Source organism: Rhamphochromis sp. 'chilingali' (genome assembly GCF_963969265.1).
Source record: "Rhamphochromis sp. 'chilingali' genome assembly, chromosome: 8".
Classification (NCBI taxonomy): domain Eukaryota; kingdom Metazoa; phylum Chordata; class Actinopteri; order Cichliformes; family Cichlidae; genus Rhamphochromis; species Rhamphochromis sp. 'chilingali'.
Genome location: NC_137935.1, coordinates 20,102,217 through 20,124,433, shown reverse-complemented (window position 1 = coordinate 20,124,433; position 22,217 = coordinate 20,102,217). Strand labels below are relative to the sequence as shown.

Sequence of the window (22,217 nt, the reverse complement as noted above, 5' to 3'; positions counted from 1 at the left end):
CATGACCAGATGTCCTTCCTTGAAGCCATGGATGCTGGCTCCAGGGACATCACAGTTGACGATTGCCAAGGGTGGATCCGACATACCAGGCGGTTTTATCCCAGGTGTATCGACTTGGATAACATCAGATGTGATGTTGATGAAAACATGTGGCCTAACCCTGAAGATCGCAGAGATTAGATGCAAATTTTTTGCCTTTTTTTAGCCCCCCCCCCCCCCCCTTTTTTTATCTTGGCTTTTTGCTGTTGTTTTTTTGTTCAGAATGCTCTTGTGTGTTTCATGGATATTTTGTTCACTGTAAGCAATACTGTAAAACTTTCTCTGTCCTATCATACCGTGTTTCTACTGTACCTCCTGTAGTAAACAGTAAAGAAACAAAAACTTGTTTGCTTTTTACTGGAATGCTTTTGAATGTGAACATTACTGTACATGTGGACATACAGTTACCAACCAAGACATTTCTGGTGTCAAAATGGTGGATTGCATGTTTCGCATGCAAATACCTGTAAAACTGAAACATAAAAGTCTATGCAGTTTTTGTAATGTCAATAATAGCCAGTATTTTGAAACCTGGTGTACTTTGATTGACTGCATGTACCTTGTGGAGTGAAAACAAGTGTTATTCTTTGACAGACTAATTTCATTTTGAGTCAGATTTATAGTGTTTTTGTACAGTTAGTGTGTGCAGAGAAAGATGTGTTCTATTTTGAAATGAAGAGTTAGTATATATTTAACAAAATGTATTTTTGAGAAGGAAATTATCCATTTGGCCAATTGTGTTTTTGTAGGTGTGAGTCTGTGTTAAGAGTTTAGAAAAAGTATCTGAAGTATGGGTAGGCGCTTGTTAGCGATTGAAAAAAACTGTAATTATGGCAAGTCAATCAGGTGCTGAAGGAGCAAAGCTGACCTAGACCGTCAGACTACTACCACCACGTTTGACTGTTGGTATGGTGCTCTTTTTATGAAATGCTGTGTTAGTTTTACATCAGATTTAATGGACTCAAAGCTTCCAGAAAGTTCTGCTTTTGTCTCATCAGTCCACAGAGTATTTTCCCAAAAGTCTTAGTGATCATCAAGATGTTTTTTGGCAAATGTGAGATTAGCCTTTTTGTTCTTTTTGATCAGCAGTGGTTTTCTCCTTCGAACTCTCCCATGGATGCCATTTTTGCCTCTTTCATATTATTGAATCATGATCTCAGCCCTTAACTGAGGTCTGCAGTTTTTAGATGTTTTTCTGGGTTCTTCTATTACCTCCTGAATCAGTTGTTGGAGTGCTGTTGGAGTAACTTTGGTAGGTTGTCCACTCCTGGGAAGGTACACCATTGTTCCACGTTTATCCATTTGTGGATAATGGCTCTCATCATCAAGTTTGCTGGAATCCCAAAGCCTTAGAAAAGGCTTTGTAATGCCTTTCCAGATTGATTGATGTCAATGACTTTGGTTCTCAGCTGTTGTTTATTTAGATCATGGGATAATATGTTTTGAGACTATTTCGAGTCTTGATTCAACAGTTCTGACAATAATGAGTACAATGACTGGCTACCGACATTGAACTTATTTTTCCACAAAACTTAATCACAGCTAATTTATAATTTTTCTTTTTTGCATCAGGGCAGGAAGGTTTGTACAGCTTTTTAATTTTAACCCTTAAAAATTAAATATTCATTTGAAAACTGCATGTTATATTTACTTAAGCTATCTTTCTCTAATATTGAACTTTGTTTGATGACACATTTAAGTATGAAAAATATGCAAAAATAATGTAATCCACCAGTTTTACCCTCAGCATTCTAGTAGATGCGCCTACGGTATCAATTTGAAAATCTTAGATTACATCCTTCTTGAGTCACAAGATTTTCATAAAAGTTGACGTCTGACAGGTTTACAGCAGAGAGGTCAAACAAAAATTAGGAGAGGGTGAAATATTCGTTTTACAGCACCTAATCCAAATAACTATTAAAATTGTTATTTCAGCTATTGTTCTATTTTCTGACCATTTTGAGGGGATTTTGTGTGAAGGCTTTGCAAAGTACAGCCAATAAAAAATGTGGAAGAATGCCTCAAGATATAAAATGCTATGCACTTCCACATAAGAAGAAACACCGGGTCATTAATGTGATTAGGGTTTTAAATGCTCGTGTTTTCCTCTCTCCATCCATGTGTCCATGTTTTCTTTTAGTGCAAGACAAATGAAAAACTGGTGAGTGCGCAAGAATTGTCGCGTGTGGCTTTCCGTAGCGCCACGCGGAGCAGGTGGGGAGGTGCAACGCAAAGGCAAAGAGGTCAAGAGGAGGGGAGGAGAAAACCACGTGTGATCGGCACTATGTACAGCACTGTCCTTCCTCTGTAGACTTGTTTTTGTAAGCTTGTACCCCTCGTATGTCGCCAGCTAGCTCGTGACAGCCAGAGAAGAAGCTGTAGTTTGCCTTTGTTTATTTGCGTTTCATTTACAGAGACACACAAATATTCGAGCAAAGCTGCTGGGGGATTTCTGTCACAGAAACACACTGACTGCCGACCATGGTGAGCAAGACAGATGACATCCCGGCGTCAGTGCCTAACTGCAATCCGGCAGATCCCGCGGATGGAGCCCAGGATGGTAAAGGAGCAGGAAAGGCACCTCTAAAAGAGTCCTGTGGTTGTGGTAAGTCCGCTGCAGACACCACTGCTCTCATCGTGCATGCAGAATCAACATACATACAGCATGACTGAATGTCTGCTTTACTGAAGCTGTGCAGCATGCACCAAATGTGGTGACTTTCACCTCCATGCTGCGCTGTGTGACTTAAAGGTCCTCAGACCGAGCGTAGTGCTGCTGCTTTACCCCTCCATCTCTGGAAGTTTGAAGGTTCCACCTTGCACCCACCTGCTAACCAACTGTCCGGTGTTAATGCTTTTTTTCACTCGACTGGGACCGCTGCTATATTCACAGCTGGCTCGGACTTCTGCCTGACACTGCAAGCTGCTCAGGCTAACCTAAACACATTGGCCGGTAATGCTAGCATTATCTTTAGCGTGTCCCATTCAGCGTGAAGCTAGTTAGCGCTCCGGTTAGCTAGTTAGCTAACTAGCGCACAGGCGCTCCTGTCGCTGTCAAAGCTGTCTCGTGCCTTAAAACCAAACGTGATCACGGGGAGCTATGGTTTTTTGAGTAAAGCACGGGGCGCCTGTGTAGCGCCTGTTTGTTCAGAGCACATAAAGCAGCAGTAGCTGCCGTAGCACAAACTCGCGCTGACGCACATGTTCGGTAACTGAAGGTCACCTTCAGTGGCGCTTCACACTGCTTACACGAACACGGGGGGGTCGCGCACATGCCTTCATTTTTACTGGGGGTGGTATGTGTATCACACAGCTTGTGTAGCAGACATGTTCGTCGTTACCGAGCTATAGAAAAATACGCGTGAGGTGGCTGAATCGCGAGGTGGTCGGTGTTAGTCCTCTAACCGGCCCCATCTTCACCCCCCCGTCCTGATTAGGTCGAGCGTTCCTCCTCGACCGGGAAGCGGAAGCTGGTTATAGCCGATAAGTCATGATGGTGGTGTGCGCACGGTGAGGGGGAAGGTTACTCTGATAATACGCGAGCTGGTGAGTAAAAGCTGTCAGGTGAAGGTTGTTTGGGAGCAGCGGCGGAGTGCTGTGGGTGCAGGCGGGGTTAGATTTAATGCAAGGGCTGTCACCTGGTGAAGTTTGACTCCCACAGCTCTGAAGTTCATTGCAGCCTGCCCGGACCTTGAAATGTCTCATTGCACAGTATCTGATTCCTCCAGCTGTCCGGAGTGAACCTTTGTCGGTTCGATGATGAAGAGCTGTGGTTTTGTGTGTGTGTCACTCATTATAAAATCCCACATGGAACTGCATTTCAGACGTAAACAGTGTATTAAACCATAGTTTTGAGTCATTGGGAGGGATGGGATTAGAAATGAGTTGTGGTTTTTCAGCTTGATGTTAGAGAGGCAAGAAGCTGAGATGATTTTGACATGTGCGGAGGAAGAGGAATGGATGTTAAAGATTGAGCTGCCAGGCATCCTCTCGTGTAATTAAAGCTTTCCTATTTCCAGTCGTTTAGTGTTTATTGGAGCCTGGGTGTCACATGGGCTTCATGAACATAGCAGTACAGCTCCAAGCTTTCTCCCTTCTTGGGGAAGTTGTGTCAGCACATATCTGTACTGTTGGCAGCACGTGTTGCAGAGTAGCATCACAGCTGATGGCACATGGACTTTTAGTCCAGCTGTATTTTAAGCTTGTGATTTTCTTCTTTCCAGTATAACTGTAGCAGGTTCATATGTTTGTAGATGTTCTTGGAAAGCTATATCTGCTTCAGCCCCAGAAATCCAGCATTAACCAAGCAGTGTGACTTCACATGTCAGCACTTGAAGCATTTTTAATTTAAAATTACATTTTACATCCCAAACCACTCATGGACTAATCAAGAATCAATAGCAAATGTAATCACTGGGCAATGGTGACGAGGTTGATGCGTCTCAGTGAGTAGTTGTAACTAGACATACTAACAGCACGTGGCTGAGCAGACAGGTCGAGGTGAGGGTCACTCTGTGGCTTTAAGGAGCTTAATGCTCCTGTGGGTGGAAGAGTGCCCTTGCTAATCCCAGCAATCACTGACACCCTGCCTCGATTGCTCATCTCTCTTGGCATCTTCCACACCTCTGCTGTTTGTCTCGTTGTCTTTGTAGTTTGTGGCTCAGAGTTGAATGGATTTATTTATTTTTTGTCTCTACGGATATGTATATGTATAATTTCATTTAAAAAAAAACAGACATTTATTGGAGCTATGGCAGAAATATGTCATTGTTTGCCGGAAGGATTTTGATTTCAGTGATCGTGTTATGGGTTGGACTCATGGATCCTGTTTGTGACTCAAGTTGCCCCCTCTCAAGCCTGCACCACAAAAAAAAGTCTCTAGCATCATTCAATGCTCGGGGAACAAATTACAACAACGGAGAATCTGCTGGCAGACTTTTAGATTTCAGTCTTTGTGTGGCCGTCCACCAGAAGGATGCCACCTTGTGGTCCATCAAACTCGATTACAGAGGGGCCTTGTGTGCTAGGTGGTGTTTTCGGTGTTGACAGGCTGGTTAATGTTGCCATGGTGATGGTGTCAAGGGCTGCGGAGTGGCTAGATGGCCGCTTGGCTGGCTTTATTGTTTATCAGCAGAAGTAGGCTAATGGAGTAAACAAGAGAGTGCAGTTCAGCACTGAGCTTTAAGTTTGAATCATTTTCAGTTTGATCTTCAGTTGTTTGTTAGTATTTGAATGTATCTAATAATTTTTTTTCTTTAAAAAAACAAATCAAAATCCTTGATCTTCATTCCTTACCGAGGACTTGGGCGTTGTACCAGTCTGAGCATTTGCTACAGTGCTTAATGGCCGCTCCTATACATGGTTTTTAATCACTGCTTTTAATTATTTGACTCTGATTAGAGCGGTTTGATTGTTCCACTGAAACGTGCCTTTCAATTACTGGTCAAGTTAGCACTGTCTAATTAGATGTGATGATACTTAATGCCAAAAGAGAAATCACAGCATTTATTTTAGGTAAACAGATATGTTTAGAGGTTTATTATAAAGTAACACATCATTACACTGTAAAACTCATATTTTGTCATATATTTCTCCACAAATAGAGCACGAATTTACAGTTTAGCTGATGAAGTAATACTAAAAGAATTAGAAGTGTCTGATTTCAGCCAGTGAATGAGACATTTTATCATACTTGTATTAAATTAAGTAGTCATTCTCAAGGATTTCTGGCAGACTTTATGATGTACACCCTGAGTGGAAAATTGACCCACTTCATTAGGTCCTTCTCCTGCATTTGGGAATCTATGCACTTATAACCAGGTAGTGCATCTCTATTTTCTACACTGAAGTAAAGCAGCATGCAACATTTCCTCTTCACTGTTTTAACATTGCTTCTCCCGCCTCCTTTTGCCTCATTACCTACTTTCTGATGAACTTTAATCCCTCTACTGTAGAGAATAGGTCTGTTTTGCAATGCTTTGTCCACTGGAAAACCTCATCATTAGTCTTATCACTTATAGTGCTTTGTACTGTTGGGTTTCTGCGATGATGAATCTGATATCTACAGACTTAATCTAGCCAATTGCACGCCAACTCCCCTCTTTGTTTCTTATGAATTAATCAAAACGAAATGATCAGAGACAGCCGTTAATGTCTGTAGATCTTCTTTTGGTTAATGAAACATTAGAAAATCTGTAAAGTGCCTCTTATCACAGTCTCTCAGCTTCAGGATCCAGAGATAACCTCTTCAAGTGACTTGTTTTGTATCACTAACCATTCATTACCTGAAGATATTTAATTAAATTTAATTTAAAATGAGGCCGCAAATCAAATTTTAAGAAGCTGGACTTAAGAAGTGCAGTATTGGCCTAATACTTCGTGTTATTTCCTTCCTATCTGGTCTGTAATATTTCAGAAGTTAGTCATCATCATGTCACTTGTGTGAGCCAAAATAGAGCTCAACTCGGAGATGAAATGTTTCTGCATAGATCCCTCATTCTTTCCGACATTGTTGGCCCGCATGCTCACTCGCCCTGAAGCAGTTATGTTTGTTATTCAGAGCGTGGCCTGTTGTTCCTCTCCCATGCGCTTCTTCCACCTCTCCCCCACCGTCTCACTGCGTTCATTCCCCACCCGGGGTCGCGGTCCAGGTCCAGCCCCTCCCCTCCCTCTGGCCCCTTCTCTCCGAGTAACCCTGACATCGCGTTACCCTTGACAGGCAGCAAGGACGCGCTGGCTGGCAGCAGTTGTAGGTCAGTGAGAGAAAACATTTGCCTGATGTCCTTGCAGTGGGCCCCTGTTCCTTTGAATTAATTTAGCTCATTTTTATTCATGTCATTTTCCTCTCACCTTAACTGTTACTCAAGAAAATAATATCCATCCGTCGTCTGTATAATGAGAGGAGCTGTCAGACTTTTCTCAGCTGGCCTATTTTACAGAGAATTTACAGAGAATAATTTTGGTGGCTCTGATTTCTATAAAAAGGTAAAGCAACTGCTGGATTATTTGTCACAGTGCTGGTATAAGCAGATATCCATGTAAGTGACCCATAATTCCCTCTCGTGAATGGTGAAATCCTCCCTCGAGGCCTCCTGGCTGAGTTCCCTGCAGTGTTGCAACGGTGTAGGTTTCAGCAGGTCACTGCTGGAAACCAAGCGTTTTCTTTTCTAGACGAAGCTGGTTACTTATTGTCAAATTTCAGATAAATCATTAGTGACTCAAGTCAGTTATGATTGTCAGCATGGTCTTTTCAGTACTGTTGATGTTTGAATAAAAAGAGAGATCTGAGTGTTGAGAAGATCCCTCACGCTAATCCTCTAGTCTTTGTCGACTTCAGGGAAGCAAAACCACAGCATTGTCATGGTATAGCTGAGCTTTGTTGGCTTTGCTCAACCGTAAATAAATATTTTATAAGGATATCGGTAAGATCATCTGGGCCTGGAGGATTGCCTTCCTTATTTGTGACCTGGCTGCTTATGTGGAAGAAAAGTGAGTTAGTGTTGACATGATGGCTGAGTCACTGATGGCAGCCAAAGAGGTGCATTGTCTAAATTATGCTGTAAACAAATAAATTATAGCATAAACACAGTGTTACCCAGCAAATGGCCTCGAGGCTTTGACAGGAACGCTCCTGTATGTGGTGCAGTTGACACAATAACTACATAGTGTGGTGGTTAACGCATTCACTTGACAAGTGAAGGGTCACTGTTTTAATTCCAGCTGGAATTCGGATGCGAAGGGCCACAGTGTTGAACCCTTGTGACAAGGTAGGACCCAGCAGTAGCTTTATTATTATTATTATTATTATTATTATTATTATTATTATTGATGTGGAAGAAAGGGCAAATACACGTCTTTGTTTCATTTGAATATACTTATCCAGTTTACACAGTTTAGCATCACCAGACAGCTGTAGTACCATATGTCTGTAACTACATATAAATTCCTGTGTCATGCTGTTTGGCAAGGTGAGCTCACTTGGAGAGTGCATAACAATTGTCCCTTTGTCCTTTCAGTGTTAGCAGAATTAGCCTGTAGTGTAGTCTGTGGTGGCATTTTAGCATGTTAGCTTGATTGAGATTGTTACTGGAACAAAACAATAACCAGAAAGGCTAGATTATGTTTTAGTGATTTTTTTTTTTTTTTTTTTTTTTTTTTTTTTTTTTTCAGAAGGTTGAGTTATTAAGTCAAACTTCTTCACTTGAAATGTTGACTTATGATGGAAAATATTTTTCCTCCTTTCATTAGTGGAAACAAGACTCTAACAGTTCTGAAACCGAGACAGTGCTTCTGTCCAGCCTCCTCATGACTATTGAAAAGATTGGAACTGGTTTTTATAAGTTCCCAAACAGGAAAAACACAGTTTTCAATTACTCATAAGAAATTCAAAGGAAGAATGTGCTAATACTCAGTGTGCTTACGGCTGCATTTTGTCACCAGTACGCCAAATGTCACTTTTTGGGTTACAACATTTATTTTACAATATTTTCTAATTAAGATCACACTTGTATTAAAGTGGAAAATTCAGAAAGCGATGATCAACTTTTTTTTTGTTCTTTTTTTTTGTAAATGGTTTATCCAACTAACAATTGAGTTCAATTTTTTTTTTCTATAACAACAGTAGTTGCTTTGAGGACATTTATATTTTAAGGGGCATAATACAGACACAACACCAACAATCAGGCAAAGCCCTGTGAGCAAGCACTTGGTGACAGTGGGAAAGAAAAACTCCATTTGAACAGGAAGAAACCTCCAGCAGAATCAGCCTCAGGGAGGGGCAGACGCAGGTTGAGGGTGAGAGGAGAACAACAAGTTAATAAATTGTCGTTTCTGACAAAGGGAGTTGGTTGTGTTATTTTAAATAAAGCCTTAAGTAGTTGAATATTTTATTAGTAGATATGTCTTGTGACTTAACATAAAGCTTGATCTATGCACTTTTTTCATTAAAGGGCACAGTGCAGATACAGCCATGGTAAATGGTGACAGGGCTCATGAGCATACGGAGGAGACGGACTCAAAGCAGGATGGGAATGGCGAGGCAGATGGAGGGGAGGAGTCTAACGAACAGGAAGTGATAGTGATCCAGGACACAGGCTTCACTGTAAAGATCCAGGCTCCGGGGACAGAGCCATTTGACCTGCAGGTGAGGATAAGCTGCAGTTCTTTAAGAAAACTACAGGACTTTCAAGTCATGTCTGTGATGATGTAGTTTGTAACATGAACTAAATGTTGCTGCTCCTCCTCATTTCTGTGTCACTTCATTTCTTTAATTTCTTCCCCAACATCAGGTCTCCCCCCAGGAGATGGTGCAGGAAATCCACCAGGTTTTGATGGACCGTGAGGACACCTGCCACCGCACCTGCTTCTCTCTGCAGCTGGATGGAAATGTGCTGGACAACTTTGCTGAGCTCAAGTCTATCGAGGGTCTGCAGGAGGGATCGGTGCTCAAAGTGGTGGAAGGTAAGATTCTGAAGCACCAGGGCTTGTCGTGCAAAGTTTGGACGGACTTCCTGAGAGCTGTTGTCCATTTACTTAGAAGGGCACTACATTTATGGCTATCTGTTTAAGAGAGAATCATGATGACCAAGCACTTTGGTGACGGTGGGAAGGAAAAACTAACAGGAAGAAACCTCCAGGAGAACCAGGTGGAACTCACAGTATTGGCAGGTGCAGCCTGATCCTGAAACCGTTTTATATACAAATATGTTGGTTGTCATGTTGCGGCATTATACACGTGGGTCTGCTAAGGGTTCGACTTATGTAATGGAAAAGGTGTTTCTAAAATCGGTAATCACATTCAATTCTAATCATCATATCCATCCATACATACATATTGTCACACTTGTCAGGGGTCCGGCTAAATACAAGACGTTAACATAAAGCTAGCGTTAAATGACCCAGAGTGACGCTCAGGCCAATGTTTGAGTTTTGCAGTTAACAAAAGTAGAGATGAACATGCTCCTATTAGTGTTTAAACTCAGCCTCAAAAGCCAAACTGAAGTATTCCCCGTCAGTGACGCTGTATCTGAGGAATATGTTTCAGAGTGTGTCTGTTACCTATGCTGAAGCAGTGCAAAAATAGTCGACTTGATGATAATGTACAGAACTGGCTGGCAGGAGGCTACTTGTGTGATCTTTGCAGACACAAGTGAAATTCTTCTGTGGGGTGTGTTCTGGGCTGGTATTCCTTAAGTTATTGGAAAAGACATTTGTGCTGATATGAGCGAAAATGCTCTTGTGTTAACCACTTAATTTGGGGGACAAATTGATTTGTTGCTTAAAAACCAAAAAGTTGTGAGTAATGCAAAATTTTGAGTAGCCTCCAGCACTCATAATAGTTCAGTATACATGTTGCTTAGTTGGGTTTTAAACCACACTGTTTGTTTTGTTTCCCTCAGAGCCCTACACGGTGCGTGAAGCTCGAATCCATGTGCGTCACATCAGAGACCTGCTGAAGAGTCTGGACCCTTCTGACGCTTACAACGGAGTAGACTGCAACTCTCTCTCTTTCCTGAGCATCTTCACTGATGGAGATCTTGGAGGTATGACACTAAGGATCAACAGTTTCTTTAAAGACTGTGATTCCTGCTTACAGAGCTGGACCTTGTGTAGTTTAGTTGGACTTTGAGCACATTTGAGACAAACTCTGTTAAATTATTGATAAACCTTGTATTACACTGTTTTGAAGCGTGTGAGCGTAACAAAGAGCACGCGAGCTGAAATGCCCGTTTCTGAGATGGAATAAAATATGGAGACAAAATGAAGTTGAGGGCAGACCAGCAAGTTGGTGCACGGGTTAAAATCACACAAGGCAAACACGTTTACCATGAATATGACCTAAAACTCTTTTCAATCCTATCACCTTGCTGGTTTTCTGTCATTCAGACAAGTTGGGTTTATTTTTCTGGGAGCCTTAATGAAAGAGACACTCTCTTGCGAAGTATTTGCACTGAGAGACAGACACGCGGTTTTCTTCTCTCAGTGATGGATTTTAAAACCTACTTTGCAGTCGGGAGATAAATGAATGACTGTTGTTGGCATTAGGAGGTTTCCCCCCTGCTTCTCAGTGAAATCGCCTTTTAAACTGCTTGTATATTATTCATACGTAAGAGCTGAGGATTAAATTGTTTCAGGGGATTTTTAAGAAGGGAGTAAAATGTTTCCCAGCTCTGGAATTTTCACCATGCACTGCTGCAGCCTTTGCAGTAATCGAACAGCATGCAGCATAGAAATGAAAAGCAGAAAATCTAAGACTCCCTTCTCAGTCAATGTGTTTGTTCAGACATGTCAAACTTGATCTTAAGTGGGTTGGACGAGTGAAAGTTCCCTTTCTCTCAGTCTAAAGAAGTTTTACTACACATTTAATCTCAAAGATGTGAGGAAAAGGTTAGGGTTTTCTGCATAATGAAGAAATGCTGCTGCAGTAAATGAAAGAAACCTGTCAGCGTGACAGAAAAAGTTCCCGTAGCCGTCCATTGGGATTGAGTCTTTGCCGAGCCGATTCTGAACCCTGAGCCTTATGTTTTACACCCTTGTGTTAAGCGATCAACAGATGGTTTTAAGAGTGACTGAATAAGGTTTATGTGTTCACATTAGTCCTGTGTGTGTGCATGCATGCTGTTTTATTCAATAGAAATCCACCAATTTTCCTTTCTTGCTTCTTCCTTTGCTTATAGAAACTGGAAAGCGGAAGAAAAAGGGCAGCGAGATGGAGCAGATAGACTGCACCCCTCCAGAGCACATCCTGCCCGGCAGTAAAGAGCGCCCCCTTGTGCCCCTCCAGCCACAGAATAAGGACTGGAAGGTGAGGAAGGCATTTAGGGACTTAAACGGGGGAAGTAAGTTTGGCTTTTAAACTTGAGATTCATCCTCTTATTTTACGTGCTCCACAGCCCATGCAGTGCCTGAAGGTCTTGACCATGAGCGGGTGGAACCCTCCACCTGGAAACAGGAAGATGCACGGCGACCTCATGTACCTGTACATTGTGACTGTGGAGGAGCGCCATGTCAGCGTCACTGCCTCAACACGCGGCTTCTACCTCAACCAGTCAGTTGATGTTTGGGCCTGGTGTCTCCTTACAAGCTCTGTGTTCTTACTGCAGCTGACTCTCTGCCGTTAAAGTGCAGTTTAAGCATTTGGCAGCACCGTTTCTGCAGCGTGTATTTATAATTCAAGATGCCATTAGGTGAAGACATTTGGCAGCAGTTAGTCTGCAATTAGGTGATGTAAGAAGCGATGCTGTGAGTCAGCTCATTATAGTTGGCACATTTTCTCCTGTAGTGTTTTTCCTTAAAATAGAACAGGAAATGTTGATGCAGTTTGTTTAGGTGGACAGCCTGGAAACATGTTGCATTGTTAGGATGAAGATTATTTTTTTTCTTTTTGTATGTTTTCTTTTTTTTCCCCCTTCCAGCTGTTTTCTCAGTCATAAGCTTGCTTTCATGTATTAGTGCTTTGTAGTGTGGCGGGGATATTTAACAGCAAGTTTGTTTCTTTTTCGTATTTTTATATAGATGCTTTTTCTCCATTTAGCAGGCTGCAGATGATGAACTCGGCTATATTAGTGTGAACCATGATGATAATGTGCTTGTGTGCTTTTCAGGTCTACTACCTACACCTTCAACCCCAAACCAGCTAATCCCAGCTTCTTGAGCCACTCTCTAGTTGAGCTGCTGAGCCAGATCAGCCCTGCCTTCAAGAAGAACTTCACCGCCCTGCAAAAGAAAAGGTGAAAACATTTCATTCTTTTACTTACCGTATTTTCCGGACTACAAAGCGCACCCGGATATTAGCCGCACAAGCTAAGATCAGGGAAAAATCCTGTTTTCTACATACATTAGCCGCACCTGACTAAAAGCTGCAGGTGTTTCAATGTTGACTTATCATATGTAAGAGAATATGCACAAAGCGAATTGTCAGGAAAGAGATGGCTGTTTGGAGACACACCCCTTTTATTAATATTTTGAAAAACAAGTTATGGGTACATATTTGCATAACTTTTTAGGTATATGTACAAGTAGCGGTAATTACAAGTACGAAACATGTACTGTGCTTCATAAATGAGTAACAAATGTAGTACATAACAATAACCTACAGCACACCAGAAAAATAGATTCGGACTATCTTCTAGGCTCAGGTGCAGTGACACGGCTTTAACAAGAAGAAAAGTCAGTCATTCACCACCATCTTCCTGCGCACTAAAACCACCAAAGTCCTCTTCTCCAGTGTCGGATACAAACAGGCTCAGGATGGCTTCGTCATCCACTCTTCTTCTCTCCTTCGTTGTCACTTTCAAAACCAAAGAAATCCTCGTTGTCAGTGTCAGAGTCGAACACCCTCTGAAGGGCCGTGGCGGTGTCCTCCTCTCCATCATGCAGCAGTCCAGCCCTTCGATATCCGTTGGTGATCATGGATGTTTTCACACTTTTCCACACTGTCAGATTCCACTGGTGGAGTTGGGCATAACATTGTACGGCACTACGTTGCCTGGCGGACGGACATGTGACCAACATACCACTCTTGAACCCCGATACTATGTGTCTGATCACATACGCTTCCGCCAGGCAACGTAGTGCCGTACAACAGCAGAACAAACAAAACAAATCCTCTTACGATATGACAAAAATCATGGACAATCCATAGAAAAGCCGCACCTGACTAAAAGCCGCAGGGTTCAAAGCTTGTGCAAAAGTAGCGGCTTATAGCCCGACAATTACAGTAATTTGTTGTTCTCACTTGCCTTGATGCTGATTGTGAGCCGTTTTCTTTTTTTCTTTTTTTTTGTGCCCTCCAAAGGAACAAAAGTCATTTTTTTGACCTCTACTTACTTTGCACTTTTGTTCTTTCACGTTCGGGGACAGCAGTTGAATATCTTATAACAAATGAGTCTTTGCAAATAAAAGTTGTATATCAAGACTGTGATTTTTATTAGTTTTAGGACCCTCTCACAGCAAGCGAAAAATGATATTTGCAGCTAAATTATGAACCATGGAAATTATGGTTTCTCTTTTACTGCTGCAGAGTCCAGAGACACCCGTTTGAGAGGATAGCCACGCCTTTCCAAGTATACAGCTGGACTGCTCCGCAAGTAGACCATGCAATGGACTGTGTTCGAGCTGAGGACGCATACACCTCCCGCCTGGGTTATGAGGAGCACATCCCTGGACAGGTCAAGGCGCTGAATCCAGCAGCAGATCATCAAGAGGAATGATTTCAAGTTTTTTCCAATATTAATTTTCTTGTTGTGCATCTAGACCAGAGATTGGAACGAAGAGCTGCAGACTACCAGAGAGCTGCCCCGGAAGAACCTGCCTGAGCGGCTGCTAAGGGAGAGGGCTATATTCAAGGTTTAAAGTCTTACTTTCTGCAGCTCTTTAATTAGCCACCTTGTTGCTTATGCTGATGCTAATTTAATGTGAAACCTTTTACTTTCTGCAGGTCCACAGTGACTTTGCGGCAGCTGCCACTCGAGGTGCCATGGCTGTAATTGATGGCAACGTAATGGCCATCAACCCTGGTGAAGAAACTCGGATGCAGATGTTCATCTGGAACAACATCTTTTTCAGTCTGGGCTTCGATGTGCGGGACCACTATCGTGAGCTGGGGGGCGATGCGGCCGCCCACGCAGCACCCACCAATGACTTGAACGGAGTACGAGCTTACAGCGGGGTGGATGTGGAAGGTCTTTACACTCTGGGAACTGTAGTGGTGGACTACAGAGGCTACCGTGTCACCGCCCAGTCCATCATCCCAGGTATCCTGGAGCGTGAGCAGGAGCAGAGCGTCATCTACGGCTCCATTGACTTTGGGAAGACTGTTGTGTCTCACGGCAAATACCTGGAACTGCTGGAAAAGACCAGTAGGCCACTAAAGGTAAGAAGCGTGACTGTGTGACAATAATAAAGCTGACTCGTGTCTACATACAGATACTGTGTATGTTTTGTACGTTAAATTTTAGATCCAGCGGCACAGCGTGCTGAATGAGAAGAATGACACGGTGGAGCTGTGCTCCTCTGTCGAATGCAAAGGCATCATCGGGAATGACGGCAGACACTATATTCTCGACCTCCTTCGCACCTTCCCCCCTGACCTCAACTTCCTGCCTGTGGATGGAGTAGAGCTGTCTCCAGAGTGCCAGCGTCTAGGCTTCCCCCGCCAGCACCGCCATCGCCTGGCCTGTCTACGCCAAGAGCTCATCGAAGCCTTTGTTGAGCACAGGTTTGTGTTGTTGTTGTGCAGCAATAATGAGCTGTTTTCTAGAAACCTGTGCTGATTATATAGAAGTGACTTTGCTACTTTTTCTTGTCTTCCTCTTCAGATATCTCCTGTTCATGAAGATGGCAGCGTTACAGCTGATGCAGCATAAAGCCAACAGGGACTCTATCAAGACTGACACACCCGCCATCACAGAAACCTCAGAAACACTCGCAGAGAGCAAAGCCGACACGACCCAGACAGACACAGCACAGACCAATGCCACAGATTCCTCTAAAGCAACAGACATCTCCACAGATAGCACTAGCCAGACAGACAATGCTTCCACTGCTGCCTCACAAACAGGAACTGACAGCGAAGAGAACTCCTCGAAGCCCACAACAAACGGGCCTGTAGACCCCACAGCCACCCAGAACGGGGAATGCAAGGGCCCATTGGAGGGTAAGGAGCTTGAGGAAAGTATTCCAGGATTAGCTCAGGCCAAAGAGCTAGCGGAGACCTTAGTTGCCGAAGATGGATCTAGTATTGGTACGTTTAGAAACACCGCCGCGCCCACCCCCCCCAAAAATTGGGGCCAGGACAATACAGAGAGAGCTACTCTGGTGGATAACGGCTTAGAAAAAAGAAATGGATCAATAGAACTCTAAAATTACTGGATCATAGTGTTTTCTTTCCACCTGAGTAGCTGTTCCCGTTCAGTCCTCAGCCTGCAGCAGGGAATAGTGCCCCCCCCCGAAACAACCTATTCCCAGCCTGTGATCCCTTTGCAGCAGGATTTGACCCAATAACTCCATAATCGGGTGCTGTGTTGATTAATCCAAAGGTGCTTTGAAATGCAGAAATAACCTTGTGGTGCGTGATTTGTGTAATCTGTGTGAGCCAATCATAGAGCGAGGGTTTGTGGTCCTGATCGAATGGTGGTGGGTGCTCTGCTGAGACCAGGGTGAAATAAACTGGACTGCTGTTGTGTATTGATGTGTGAACAGATAGTTTGAGGTGAAAGAACAGTTCAGATCAGAACTGATCTTTACACATTTTGACATGACCTGTCTGACGTAATCACCTTTAACATTTCTGTATTTTTTTTTTTTAATTTTTTTTTTTGTCTTTGGTCCCAAACACAAACAGACCCCAAAAGCCGTGAAGTGGTCCTGAATGCCTGTAAGGCAGTGGGCTCCATCAGCGACACAGCTTTCGATATCCGCTTCAACCCTGATATCTTCTCCCCAGGTAACATGATGATTCCTATTATATGGGTTATTAGAAACAAATAGCTGGGAAGTCAGAAATGATCTTTTCCATGAACATTGTGTGAAGCTTTTAAGTTTTGGAAGTGGAAAACTAGAGTTGTGGAGACACTACCACATTTGATTCCCGATTACTTCAAAAGTGAATACAACAAAAAGCAATGATTGTGTTTGTGGTGTTGAACCAGGAGTACGGTTCCCTGAAGAGAGCGCAGACGACATCCAGAAGCAGAAGCAGCTACTCAAAGACGCAGCTGCCTTCCTGGTTTCCTGTCAGGTCCCAACACTGGTCAGTGACGCTTCTGCTCCCAAACATCCAGCTGAGTTGTCTTGGTGTGTGAAGAGTGTGGATTCAAATAGTTTTTGCCTTTTATTATAAGGACATCACGATCATGTTAAACTCCCCGATGAAGGCTTGTGTGTGGCTAAGGAAATGAAGGCCCAGGTAGTGTCTAACATGAAATGATTAAAGCATAATGTGTTCTGCTTAAACTATTCACCAACTCTGTTTTTGCTTTTCCGGTGTATAAAACCTTTGCAGCTGGGAGACTCTTATAGAGAGAGTCAAATTTAAGTTTTAATTGTAAACTACTTGGGGGGGAAAAAATTAAATTTCACGACTGCAGGGATCAGATTAGTAGGACCTCCTATATTTAGCTGCCATAGAAGATGTCACCACCTCGCACTACCCCAAAAGACTGCAAAACATCATCAGGACTGCTCTCAGTCCTGGTCATTGTATGAACTGTTACCCTTTGTCTGATGATAATTCAGAGCATGCGTTCAGATATGCTACTTCTGTTTTTGTGGAAATTTAAAGCATATTTATGGTATTTTATTAGTAGTTTTCTGCACTTAACTGTTTTTATATTGGACTTGTGCGCCTAATTTCATTGTTACAATGATAAGTCTGTTCGGTAAATGCTTGCACATCAAATTATCACGTAGGGTTGTCTGTGTCTGAGTTTAAAGCCATGTTTGTGTGTTTTCATAACCAGGTGAAGGACTGTTTGGACCACAGCGCTCTGCCCATGGATGGAGCCTCACTAACGGAGGCTTTGCACCAGAGAGGCATCAATGTTCGCTATTTGGGCACAGTCCTGGAGTTTATGGAGAAGACTCCTGCCAAAGCCCAGCTGGAGCACATCTATGTGAGTCTGATTCCTCAAATCTGACCAATAGAATCAGCACACAGTTTAAATTTAAAAAAATAAATAAAATTCTTCTTGTTGTTTTTAGAGAATAGGAATAACTGAGCTGATCACCAGATGTGCAAAACATATATTCAAGACGTACCTCCAGGTTAGTTAAATTTAATGGTGCAACATTTTCTGCTCTCTTTTAAAGACATCAACGAGCTGTTGTTTATTTTCATCTGTGCTTTTTTTCCTGCAGGGTGTAGAGCTGTCTGCACTCTCTGCTGCTGTGAGCCATTTCCTAAACTGCTTCCTGAGCTCCTTCCCAGACGCCGTTGCCCACCTGCCTCCCGATGAACTGGTGTCACGCCGCAAAAACCGCAAACGTCGCAACAGGGTCCCCGGCGGTGGCGACAACACGGCGTGGGCCAGCCTGACACCGAGTGAACTGTGGAAGAACATTGCCTCTGAGGCCCAGAGCTATTATCACTTTACCCTACAGTGGTAAGGACCCCACCTGTTAAACTCAAACAAATGTAGAGACTTTGTATGTATTTCTAAATAAAACCTATTTACTCATTGCACAGTGAAAGTGTCGACCAAGTTGTGGAGAAATTCGGCCTCCAGAAAATCACTCTGCTCAGAGAAATTTCAGTCAAAACTGGCATACAGGTAACTCATTTACAATGTAGTGACTGCACCCTCACTTTACCGAATGGTCATCACATCCTTTCTTAGACTTGTGTTTTATTTGACTTTTAGATCCTGATAAAGGAGTATAACTTCGACAGCCGCCATAAGCCTGCCTTCACAGAAGAGGACATCCTGAACATTTTCCCTGTGGTGAAACATGTAAACCCCAAAGCCACAGATGCCTTCCACTTCTTCCAGAGTGGGCAGGCCAAAGTGCAGCAAGGTGACGTTTGCATGCTGTGTAAAAAAAAAAAAAAGTTTTTTCAGAGCATTAACCCTTCTTCCTTTTGTACTAATATATCTAAATTAATCATTATACTGCCCTCAGGTTTCTTGAAGGAAGGATGTGAGCTGATCAACGAGGCTCTTAATCTCTTCAACAACGTGTACGGAGCCATGCACGTAGAGATCTGCTCCTGCCTGCGCCTGCTGGCGCGCCTTAATTACATCCTGGGAGATCACCCTGAGGTAGGCACAGATGTGCAATGCTTCCTTTTTTTTTTAATATATATATATATATAAGCTCATGCTGATTTTTTTTTTGTGGTGCTGAATGGCTCTTTTTTGTTTTGTTTTTTTTGTTTTTTTTTTTATATTTATTTACCTGCAGGCTCTCAGCAATCAGCAAAAGGCTGTTCTGATGAGTGAAAGAGTCCTTGGCATCGAGCATCCCAACACAATTCAAGAATATGTAAGCTACCAGATGGAGGAGGAACTCATGTTTGTCATGTTGACCATGTTTAATATCCTTCTAAACTTGTTTGTTCCTTTCATTTGTCAGATGCACTTGGCCCTGTACTGCTTTGCCAACAACCAGCTTTCGACTGCCCTGAAGCTTCTGTACCGCGCTCGTTACCTCATGTTGTTGATTTGTGGGGAGGACCACCCTGAGATGACTCTGCTGGACGTGAGTGCAGACTTCACCTGCTGGCTTTAACGTTATTTCTCATAAGGTGGGGAAAAAGCAAAATTATTGAACTTTGTTCCTGACTTCCTCAGAGTAACATCGGGCTGGTGCTGCATGGAGTCATGGAGTACGATTTATCTCTGAGATTCCTGGAGAACGCTTTGACCATCAACACAAAGTACCATGGACCTCGGTCCCTCAAAGTAGCCCTCAGGTGGGTAGATTGATTTATTCATTCATATGCATTAGAATAAAAGTAGTAGTGGCATGATGGTTTGTATTATAACTGCCTTATTGTTTTTCCAGTCATCATTTGGTTGCAAGAGTTTATGAGAGCAAGGCTGAGTTCCGCTCTGCACTGCAGCACGAGAAGGAGGGTTACACCATTTATAAGAACCAGGTATGCTCCACAGCAGTTCATACACTTTAACTTTACCAGTTGTGATGAAGCAGTTTTTTTTCTAATGTTTTTTTCCTCCTGTCAGATGGGCGAGGCCCATGAGAAGACCAAGGAGAGTTCTGAGTATCTGAAGTATCTCACGCAGCAGGCTGTAGCTCTGCAGAGAACCATGAATGAGATCTACAAAAATGGCTCTAACGCCAGCATTATGCCCCTTAAGGTAAATGTTCCAAGTCATTTTGTTTTTTTTGTGCTTCCAGCTGATTATGTCCAAATGTTCAGTGCTGATGGCTTTTTTTCTCGTTCCCCCCTTTCCCCCCCCTCTGATTTTCTAGTTCACTGCACCCAGCATGGCCACCATCCTGGACCAGCTCAACATCATCAATGGCATCATCTTTATACCTCTCAGGTAGACGCATAAAGGAGCATTACTGCTCTTTGTTGCTTGTATATGGGTTGGTAATCTCACAACATGCAGGAAGTCAGTGGCTTCCTCAGACATTAAACTGTGGAACTGAATAAATGGGGAAATTATTTGGTTATTAGCGTAACCCTGGTTCTCCGAGAGTGTTAAGATTGCATTTCCAATCTTTGCTTTAGTTAGGATTTTATAGAAATTTCACTCTTTTGGGTCACTATACTCACTTCCTATATTTGAATTAATCCTTCCCAGAAAATGGCCATTAGAGTACTGTGCAAAAGTCTTGAGCTACCCCTGATTGCTTTGTATTTTGCTTCCAGGGTGTCACACTTTCTAGTATTATTTTTAAAGTAGTCTTGAGCCATAGTTCTCCAATTTTTCCACAAATGCTTTGACTTAGGATAATAAAGTGTTAAACTACACAGGCTGTGTGGATGTATGTGTGCCTATACAACCATAAATCCTGCAGACAGAAATCTGTGTGCCTGTTCTGATATTGGACCACATCCTTTCTAGTAAATAATGACTTATAATTTAATTTCGTTCCACCTCATGTAAACATGTGATGCAAATGACAATAAAGCTCCTTGAATCCTTGAGATGAAGGTGTGGTTAGTGTGTAGCTCTGGGAGCATGTCTGTGACATGAATGGGGATAATTATAGGCTCAGGATTTCTTCTATCTTAGGGAGTTGTGTGTTGATTTTTCTTCTCTTTTTTTCAGCCCAAAGGATCTGGAGAACCTGAAGGCAGAGGTGCAGAGGCGGCAGCAGCTGCAGGAGCTGGGAAAGAGCGAGGAGCCTGCTGAGGACCGCTCACTGGAATTGGAAGACAAAATTCCCATCGATTAATATTGAGTAGTGGCCAACACAGCTATTTTCTGCTATGGGAGAGAAAGACGGGCTGTGATGGATGAGTCACAAAGCCTGTGGACCCGAAAGCAGAGCAGTCTAAATCAACATAAATAAATGAGAAAAATATAAATAAATAAAAAAGAGGGAGGGGATGGGTCAGGGTAGTCCAGACACAGACTGATGAACTGTAGGAGAAAGGAATACTGAGCAGGAATTTCCTACAAAGTAGGGATAGAGGGGAGGAGAAAGTACAAACCATGTAAAACCACAGTACCGTGCAATCTGAAAATCCCGAGAACCTGGTGATGAAGCCCTAGAGCGTGTTGGCTGTGTTAGAATTACGATGACTATGAAACGAGGGTTTCAGCCGGGGGCGGGAGACCAAGAATGACCATGACATTTTATACCAGAGCCTTATCCACTCTACCATAATCCCCCCCACACACAAGCCATTCTTCTTCTCAGCTCAAACTTTCCACAGCACTGTTGGCCCAGGACCATATTCTGCCCCCGTCATTGCCTAAAGAGCCTCGAAGATCCTCGGGCAAGTAGCCACCGGCTCGTGGTGGATCCTACCCTGTCCTTGAACTCAGGGGTACTTTCTATTGTGCACTAAGACCAGAAAAGACCAGTTACTAAATTTGCCATTTTTCAAGTGGGGCTTCTGAATGTAAACTTCCCTTGTTAGTGGCTCATTGAGCCGCCTTGCAGCGAGCACCCATCATTCACACGTGTCCTCAATAATGAACTAATTTGATCTGTCATTTGTACTTGAGACATCCCGGGAGGGTGCATGCTGTATCCTCTGGTTCCCGTTTCTCCAGCGCAGTCACAAATTAGCGAGCTCACAACTAATCATTTAGGTTGATTTTATTTTTATTTTTTTAATTTCTTTTTATGGATTATTTTTGTAAAAGTGCACAGGGGGGGTAAGAAGGAATTTTATTGCCTGTTCATCATCAGTTAATTTAAAGCCATGTCTGTTTTATAGAAAATGTATAGAAATGGAAAAACGATGTATAAATCTCTATTAGACAAGTACTTGATTGATGTGTATGGGAAACACAGATTTGAACAAAAAGAAAACGTCCACCTTAAGCAGTAGATTTATATATATATATATATATATATCTATATATATATCTATATATATATATATATATATATATATATATATATATATATGTTAGCTGTGTTCAAATATCTATTTTTGCACAGTGAAAGAATATGTGCATGTGTGTTTGTGTGTTTGACAGTGTGCGTCTTTGTGTAGTCTGACATCAAATCTGTTGGCCGGGGCTTTCCTC

At 42.7% G+C, this 22,217-nt stretch overlaps 1 protein-coding gene across 1 annotated transcript; it reads left to right on the top strand.

Annotated features, from left to right (window-relative positions):
* The first annotated feature begins 2,280 nt into the window (after positions 1-2,280).
* Positions 2,281-22,057, top strand: cluha (clustered mitochondria (cluA/CLU1) homolog a). Its single transcript, XM_080888740.1, has 27 exons — positions 2,281-2,644; positions 8,988-9,181; positions 9,327-9,498; positions 10,437-10,580; positions 11,715-11,842; positions 11,931-12,085; positions 12,642-12,767; positions 14,060-14,207; positions 14,293-14,385; positions 14,477-14,911; positions 14,997-15,256; positions 15,357-15,781; positions 16,382-16,483; positions 16,689-16,789; positions 17,499-17,651; positions 17,740-17,802; positions 17,896-18,140; positions 18,224-18,308; positions 18,399-18,552; positions 18,658-18,797; positions 18,940-19,020; positions 19,111-19,236; positions 19,329-19,450; positions 19,543-19,636; positions 19,722-19,856; positions 19,972-20,045; positions 20,781-22,057. Exons 1-27 carry the CDS (start codon positions 2,521-2,523, stop codon positions 20,905-20,907), a joined length of 4,206 nt encoding a protein of 1,401 aa, XP_080744866.1. The 5' UTR covers positions 2,281-2,520; the 3' UTR covers positions 20,908-22,057.
* The last annotated feature ends 160 nt before the right edge of the window (positions 22,058-22,217 follow it).